Source organism: Camellia sinensis, chromosome 15 (assembly GCF_055761805.1).
Source record: "Camellia sinensis isolate YWXY chromosome 15, ASM5576180v1, whole genome shotgun sequence".
Lineage (NCBI taxonomy): Eukaryota > Viridiplantae > Streptophyta > Magnoliopsida > Ericales > Theaceae > Camellia > Camellia sinensis.
In genome coordinates, this window is record NC_138975.1 from 54,974,934 (window position 1) to 54,983,861 (window position 8,928).

Genomic DNA, 8,928 nt, shown 5'->3' on the forward strand with positions numbered 1-8,928 from the left:
ATCCAAATAAAACTTTTACTTTTAAACTAAGGCCAAGTTTGGCATCCTCCAAAAAATTCAAAAAGTCAAAAAGTCACTATCCTATTTAAGTCACATCATCTTATTTAAGTCATATCATCTCTCTAACACATCACTTCAAACCTAACCCAAATCCAACTCATATTTCATAAAAAGTCAAAAAGTACACTTGTTTAGTCTTCCCAAACTTAGCCTAAAATTATCAAAAAGTCAAAAAATTAACTTGCATTCTAATAGAAGGCTATACAAACTATTTTGGGATTAACTTTTTTTTTTTTTTAAACAACCTGTTTGGGAACAAGGTTAGAAATTAGTTTTTTGGTTTTTTTAGTCATATTACTTTTTTATTTTTTTTACATTTTTAAAAAAAAATTAAAATATCAACTTTTAACCTACTTCTTAAAATAGGCCAAAATATTTTTAAATGAGACTTACATTTCAAATTCAATTATGTGGTAGCGTATTAAAATATTTTAAGCAAATTTTTCTTTGATATTTTTTCATATTATGCACCAATTATCTCATATACTTATTATTTGATTTAAAAAGTAAATTTATAAAGTGAATTTGTATATTATTATTATTTTTTAAAAATTTACATATCACCCTTCAAGTGTATATTCGAATAACAAATTATCCTCTCTCTATTAGCCCATTGTTAGAGCATCCACAATAGGATAACTAAAATTATTTATTAAAATGTGTTATATGATAAAAAATGATAAAAGTGAGACCAAAAAATATATGTTAAGAATTTGTTAAATTTAGAAAGTGAGTGGTGGTACAATAAATATGTTAAGATGTATGTTAAATGTATATATATAAATAATAAATAAAATAAATAAATAACTTTCAAGCCTACAGCTCTTCTTCTCAGTTGAGAATATATATATATATATATATGCATGATCATGTTTTAACAATTTCTCACAAGCTATGTGGAGAAATGGAGCTCCATATTCACAAATGCATTCAGATGCTAAAAACAGCCATGCTTCACTATGTTTGGCCTCTCTCAAACAAGATTCCATGGTTCGTATTTCTCTCCCAAACTAACGCCACAGCGATCATGTAAGAACCTAAATTTTTAGACAACTAATTAGTTTATTTATAATAATATTAAGCCAATCTATAGTGATTGTTAAACCTTTAAATTATAATATTAGTAAGACCATAATTAATATCAATATTAAATTCTTTTAAATAAAATTATTTATCTTGATGTGATTAAAATTCTGTATCAAAATACAGTTGTGAAAACTAAATGGATCAAATTGATAGTAAATAAGCTAGCTAGAATTCAGTAGGAAGAAAACCATCCAGTTGAAAATAATAATAATAAATAAGTAAACAAATAAGTAAATTATATATACATATTAATATTGTATTAACACCAATTTCAATTCAATTCAATTCAAAAAAAAAAAAAAAAAGAAATGACAAAGTTGCAAGGAAAGTGGCTGACTGCCACTTCCTTTTCTCTTTATCTAGGTAACATGGCTTGCATGCTTATTTTCCCCAAGTGCACACTCAACCTCCCTAAGAGGTGAGCATGCAATGGCATTCCAAGCCTTGATAAGGCAGCCACGGCAGCAACCTGCAAGCAGCCAGCTACCATTTAAACCATTGGATGAGAGTGCCTAAGATAGAAGGAGAAGTCAGAATTTTTTTTGGGCTGATTTCTGCCCAATAAAGCTGCTGCCAAGGCATGCTATGGCATGCAAGCATACTCTAAACCCCTAGCCCATACTTGTAGATGACAATTCCAAGCAAAGAAGAGAAAATAAAATAAAAATAAATTAAATTCTCCAAGCTCTCCTACATATAGAACACAATCCAGCCCCTTTGCTTGGTACTACACGGCTGAGAAAAGAGAGAGAGGGAGGGAAAGGAAAGAAGAGAAGGGAAGAAGGGCCAACACTTGGGATCGTTTTACCTCACTAAAGTAAGAATACATCACCTCAACCCTCCCTTAGATTCCTCTAACTGAATTTATATAATATATATGCAAGTCTAAGCATGGTTAAGTCATCTATAGCAACATAGTCCATGCATGTTTAAAACTTTGATAGGATGAGAATTTCATTGTGCTATAGTTTCATATTCCTTCTTGATATAAATATATGGCTTAGCTATTGTTGTTTTTATGTAATTAATATTCTCCATTGTTGAAATAATCTTGCAAAAGAGTAAAATGAGATGAGAATGACCCCTTTACTTGAAGTATAGATTTTTCTCACTGTTTTAGACTTTATCGGGCGAAAAGAGAGCTCTAATAAATTGAAATTAATTGATGTTAAAAATCTGTGTATACTGGAAGTATATTTAGATGTTGTACACTGTGTAAAATTTTTACAAAATTATCGGACACCATTTTCTTACCAAAACAAATATTTTCCCTAAGCATCACTTACAACACAGCAGAAGCAGCGACTTCAAACAGGTCCCATTTTCTCTACAAATAGCATTTTTCTGCACGACCACTTGGAAAAGTTATATTTTTAAGTTACCTTTCAAACGCCGCTGGTTTCATAATTTTTTATTAAGTATTGAGAGAGAAACACCAATTTTTCCAAAATGTGACAGAATCTGTCCAGCTTTCTTATAAAAATTATTTGACCTCCTTCGACTGGTTTTCAGTCTTCACACTCTTCTGGAAATATGTTCTAAACTCAAAAATTTAGCAAACCGTTCTGACCATGCCTTTTTTCGACACTGTTTGAATACCCTTTTTATTTTTCAAACACAGAACACCTGAGCTGACGTTTTCATGGCCTGGATACGTATTTTTACTTCATTGCTGTTTGGAGGCAGCAGTAATTCTGAATTTACCAGGTCACCATTTATTCCACAGAATAAATTTTCAAGTGATTCAAATCAGAAAAGTTAGATTTTTAAGTTACCTTTCAAACGCCGCTAGTTTCATAATTGTTTATTCAGTATGGAGAGAGAAACGTCATTTTTTCCAAAATGTGACAGAATCTGTCTAGTTTTCTTAGAAAAATTATTTGACCATCTTCCGTTGATTTTCAGTCTTCGAATCCTTCTGGAAATATGTTATAAACTCAAGTATCTAACAAGCCCTTCAAACCATACCTTCTTTTGACACCGTTTGAGGCCGCTTTTTATTTTTCCAACACAGATCACCTGTGTTGGAAGTACTATAACTCACTGTCCCAGAAACACCAGTTTTCTTCCAAAATTTAATTCTCCCTTTTAAAATCGTTTTTAGCTCTGGTATTCTTCTCGGAATATTTTCCTAACTCAATGAACTAGCACCATTTAAAATATCGTAATGGTTGAACATCGTTTGGTATGGGTTTCATATTTTTTTACCATACAGTGCTGAAAGAAGTAGTGTGTAAATTCCTACGGAATTTGGTGATAATTCCTAAGACATTCTATCATATTTATTTTGGTTGTCATACACGATTGTGTTGTGCTATATAAACATTATGTCACTGTAGTTTTCAAACTGAAACTCGTACATGCATCAAAATGTGGATTGGATAAAGTAAAGGGACACGAAATCAAACAGATACATTAAAATTTAAAAGTAATGGGGTGAGCCCGTTTTAGAATTTTGCGCAAGTGAGTTGCGAACCCTAACATGGCACGGGAAGGTATTTCGGCTCTTATCGGTACAGGCGATATAAGGTTGGTGGTGCGGGTGTCACAACGTAGACCGTTCCCTTGGGGCAGACCGTGATGTCACGACTCGGGTACGTAACCCTGGTGCGTGGGCATCATAGGTAGTTACAGTAAGTAACATTTGAATATTTGACCAAGGGGGAGTCAGAATTGCCCGTGGCCATTGCTTAGCGGTTGAGTGGAAATAGTGCTCCGCGGGGAGTTACTTAAATTTACCTGATTAACTGAATCTAAGAGAAATTAGAAAGAAAAGCATGCATTTTCCTTATGATGAATCACTATTTCCATTTGTCATATTTATTTATTTATCTATTGTTATTAATTCAACTATTAGCATGTCTGTTATGCTTACTAAATGTTGCTTACTATTCTGTTATTATACGATATTTATTATTTATGAGTATTATTATCGGGGTGGGTATTTTCGAGATGTAGTATATTACTGAGCTCGTCGCTCATTGGCATTCTCGTTGCCCTGGCGTTTTATGCCAGGTACCGAAGAAAACGAAGGAAACGCCGAGGCCGTGCAAGGTGACGTTCAGCCTTGGTTAGCTTGAAGAGTCCCCAAATTCCACAAACCATTTCCTATATTTCTCTATCCTTTCTTTTGCAGTGGTTTTAAACTTCTTTTTGTGTACCGAGACTAAGTTTTAAGTTCTATTAGAATTGTAATTTGAAAACCTTGAAATTTGTGGGTTGTTAATTAATGGATATTAGTGATGTTTGATGGCAACATTGATTTTAAGTCCTAAATCTTATTATGATGTCCAAAAAAAAAAAATTTGGGGCGTCACAACATGGTATCAGAGCTTAGGTCTAGAAACCCTTGAGACCTTGGGTAGACTTAAGCACGTGTCATTTACCACACTTTAATTAAAAACATTTAATGACCTAAGACCATACTGAGAGTGTAACAACGTTGTATTCTCCTTGTAGGATGTCAAGCCCATCTGATAACGAGGACTGGCTCTCGGATCCCGAACCTGAAGAAGAACCCTTATTAACAGACCCAGAAGTAGGGGCGGAAACTGAGGAGGAGGACCCGGATGAGGATCCGGAAGAGGAGATGATGGATGAAGAGGAGCCCGAGCCTGAGGAGGAAGATCCGGAAGAATATCCAGAAGAAGAACCGCTAGACGAAGAAGATGCAGAGGTAGACGCGGAAGTGGAAGTCGTGGAACCCTTGGCCGCCGTTCCACCGGAAGAGTTTGGTTGGGCAGGAAGTGACACTGAGTCCGACCCCATCTCCTCAATTGAATATGCCTTCGAGGAAGGTGAAGCGGACTCGGGGGATGTAGTGCAGATGGGGGCATTTCCGATAGGGCTAGAGGCGTATGTTAAGCTACAACCCCTAATACCTTGCGAGTGGAAGCACCGAAGGGGGGATGACAAATATCTAGGGCCTGTGCAAGTTATCCGAGAGTTGGCAATGGCCATGTATGAGGTAGGACCGCTACCACCAGCCCTGGAAGACAATTACACTAATTTCTTCCACCAACGAGACATATTCCTGGCAGCCCCACCAGCTGGAAAGCTCGTACCCACGAATGGGACAGTCGACTTCTCCGACCCACTCACCTACGAAGAAGTCCCTATAAGGATCTTGGGCCAACATGCAGGAATGGGAGGGCTCAAGCTGCTAGTTCGTTGGAAGTGCTATGGGCTGTATGATGAGAGTTGGGAGTATGCCTGGCAAATGCATCAGCACTACCCATGGCTTTTTGTTTGAGAAGAGGAGAGACTGAAGAGGGTAGACTAGGCGGATAAACAATTTTGTTGGAATTTCATTGTAAAAAGCCTAGTCTAATAGTGGTTATGAAATGGGGTGAAATAATCCCCTGGGTTTGGTAAAAAAATGTAATTTTTGGTTATGTAATCAATCCTTGTTGCAATGAAAGACTTCAGTTCTAGTTCAACTTAGTGAATACTTGTTCGCATAAATTAAACAATTAAATAAGTACTTACATCGTGCCGATAATAAACAATTAATATCCTTCATGCAGAAAATGGCAGGAAGAACTAGGGGAAATGGATTCAATGAGAACAACAACGACAACAACACCAACAGTGACGTCATGAATTTCGTTCGAGCAATTACTAATGAACTAAGAAACCAACCCAGACGTGAAAACAACAAGGCAGAACTAATAGCAAAATTTCAAAAACTCAAGCCCCAGAAATTTTACGGAGAACCCAATCCCTACTCGGCGGAGGCATGGATAAGGCAAGTAAAGAAAATATTGGAGACGCTAGAAATTCAGAATGAGCAAGACCAAGTGTCCCTCGCCTCATTTCTCTTCGAGGGGGAGGCCGATTTCTGGTGGACAATGATCAAAGAAAGTCGTCGAGTGGCAGAACTATCTTGGAGACAGTTCGAGGAATTGTTTATGGAAAAGTACTTCCCAAACTCGGTGAGGCAAGAGATGATCCAAGAATTCCTCCAATTGAAACAAGGGGGCATGACTGTGACACAGTATGCCAATCGGTTTGAGGCCCTTTCTCGCCATGCCACAGCTATAGTGGCAAATGAAATAGATAAGGTAAGGCGCTTTGAGTGGGGACTCAACTCGGGACTCCGAGACAAGCTGGTCGCAGTGCAGCTATCTACTTATGCACAGGTAGTAGATAGGGCTCTTGCTCTAGAAAGAGAGAAGATGGATACTGCAAAGACTCAAGGTCAGCAGTCCAGAGCCAATCAGCAAAGAAGCGGAGGACCCTCAAGGAACAATAGGACCCTTGCCACTTCGGTACCTTATACTAGGGGGCCACAACAACAACAAGGGTACAATACCGAGCAGCGTAATGGGGAAAGGACTAGAAGGTGCTATGAGTGTGGCCAAGAAGGTCACTTCAGGAACAACTGCCCTCTAAGGTCAGACTACTATATCAATCAAGGAGCGGTTGCTCAACGGAACAAATGCGCGCCAACCCAAGGAACACGAACTGTGCAAAATTCCCAATCCGGAAGAGGTCAACCGCCAACTAATCGGAATGTGGGACAATCGAGAACTCAACAACCAGGAGATGCCAATGCAAGGAAACCTTGGGTGCCAAATCAGGGTGCCCCTGGGAGAGTTTTTGCACTCCAAGAAGGAGAAGACACCGGAAATCCTTCAGTGATCCAAGGTATACTCATCCTTATGAACTCGTGTGTACAAGTCTTGTTTGATTCTGGAGCATCACACTCTTTCATATCTGCTAAATGTGTTACAACTTTGGGATTAGAACCTGAACGATTAGAAATGCCTATGAGTGTAGCCTCACCGCTAGGAGGTCAAACTCGAGTAGATCTTGTATGCAAATCATGTGAACTAGGAGTCTCCAGTTTGCGTTTGACTTGCGACCTACGGGTTATGGAAATGTCAGACTTTGACGTTATCCTAGGAATGGACTGGTTATCAGCCCATAGAGCCACCATTGATTGCTATCAAAAGACGGTGACTGCTTACTCTCAGGACGGAACGCGATTCCAATTTAAGGGGGATAGACAAGATTCTCTATCACCGACACTTCGAAAATCAAAGTGGCACGACCACCTAGCTAGATGGTTAGCCAGCTTAGTTCTGGAAGACAAGGACCGTATGAAACTAGGGTTACCTCGTGTGGTACGCGAGTATACTGATGTATTTCCGGAGGAATTACCAGGACTACCCCCAAAGCGAGAAGTAGACTTTACCATTGAACTACAACCTGGCACATCACCGATCTCAATGGCACCACATCGTATGGCACCAGCTGAACTGAGAGAGCTAAAGACACAGTTGCAAGAGTTGTTGGACAAGGAATTTATAAGGCCAAGCACGTCCCCATGGGGAGCACCAGCCTTATTCGCTAAGAAGAAAGATGGGACGCTTAGGTTGTGCATTGATTACCGCCAACTTAATAGAGTCACCATTAAAAATCGGTATCCATTACCTAGGATTGATGACCTCTTCGATCAGCTTAGAGGGGCAAAGTGTTTCTCAAAGATAGACCTCAGATCTGGGTATCACCAGTTGCGTATTCGGGAAGAAGATATTCCTAAGACTGCATTTCGAACCCGTTACGGCCACTATGAGTTCGTAGTGATGCCATTCGGCCTAACCAATGCACCAGGTGTGTTTATGAGCTTAATGAACAAAATATTCACGCCTTACTTAGATCAATTTGTGGTAGTTTTCATTGATGATATTTTGGTGTATTCCAAGTCTGAAGGAGACCATGAACAACATTTGAGAATAATACTTCAAACCTTGAGGGAGAACCAATTGTATGCTAAAGCTAGTAAGTGTGAATTCTGGATGAAGGAAGTAAAGTTTTTGGGTCACGTGGTGTCTGAAAGGGGAGTATCGGTGGACCCAACTAAAGTAGAGGCAGTGACAGAGTGGAAGCAACCTAAGAACACATTCGAGATTCGTAGTTTCTTAGGGTTGGCCGGTTACTATCGAAGATTCATTCAGGACTTCTCAAGATTGGCCAATGACACGCTTGACTCAAAAAGGAGTTAAGTTCGAATGGAACGAGTGTTGTGAAAATTCATTCCAAGAACTTAAGAAAAGATTGACGAGTGCCCCTATTCTCATAGTACCAGAGCGTGACGTTGGGTACAATGTGTATTGTGATGCTTCCAAAGAAGGTTTAGGGTGCGTGTTGATGCAAAATGGCAAGGTGGTGGCATATGGATCAAGGCAATTAAAGAACCATGAGAAGAATTATCCCACTCATGACTTGGAGTTAGCAGCCATAGTTCATGCACTTAAAATTTGGAGACACTACTTATATGGTGAAAAGTTTGAGATATTCACCGACCACAAAAGCTTGAAATATCTGTTCACCCAAAAGGACCTGAACATGCGTCAGAGACGTTGGATGGAGTACCTCGAGGATTACCAATTTACCCTTTCTTATCATCCCGGCAAGGCTAACGTTGTAGCAGATGCCTTAAGCCGCAAAAATAGAGGGATTATTGCTAGTTTAGCCCTTAGAGAATGGAATATGATTGGAACGCTCAATGAATTTGGGGTACAAATGGAGGTCCAAGATGAAAAGGCTTACCTGGGTGCTCAAATTGCTACGCCTAAAATTTTGAGCGAGGTATTAGAATCACAACAGCACGATCAGGAGGTGGCATTCATCAAGGCACGAATGGAATCTAGTGAAACCATGCCTGGTTGGGAAATTCACACAGATGGGAGTTTGAAATATCAAGGTCGAATGTTCGTGCCAAGTGACGACTCACTAAGAGAAAAGGTACTTAAGGAATTTCACCATTCAGTATTC

General features: G+C 38.9%; 1 protein-coding gene across 1 annotated transcript; it reads left to right on the forward strand.

Annotated features, from left to right (window-relative positions):
• Positions 1–5,675: 5,675 nt before the first annotated feature.
• LOC145813000 (uncharacterized) lies at positions 5,676–8,156 on the forward strand. The gene has a single exon (XM_082908256.1). It carries the CDS (start codon positions 5,676–5,678, stop codon positions 8,154–8,156), a length of 2,481 nt encoding a protein of 826 aa, XP_082764382.1.
• Positions 8,157–8,928: the final 772 nt, after the last annotated feature.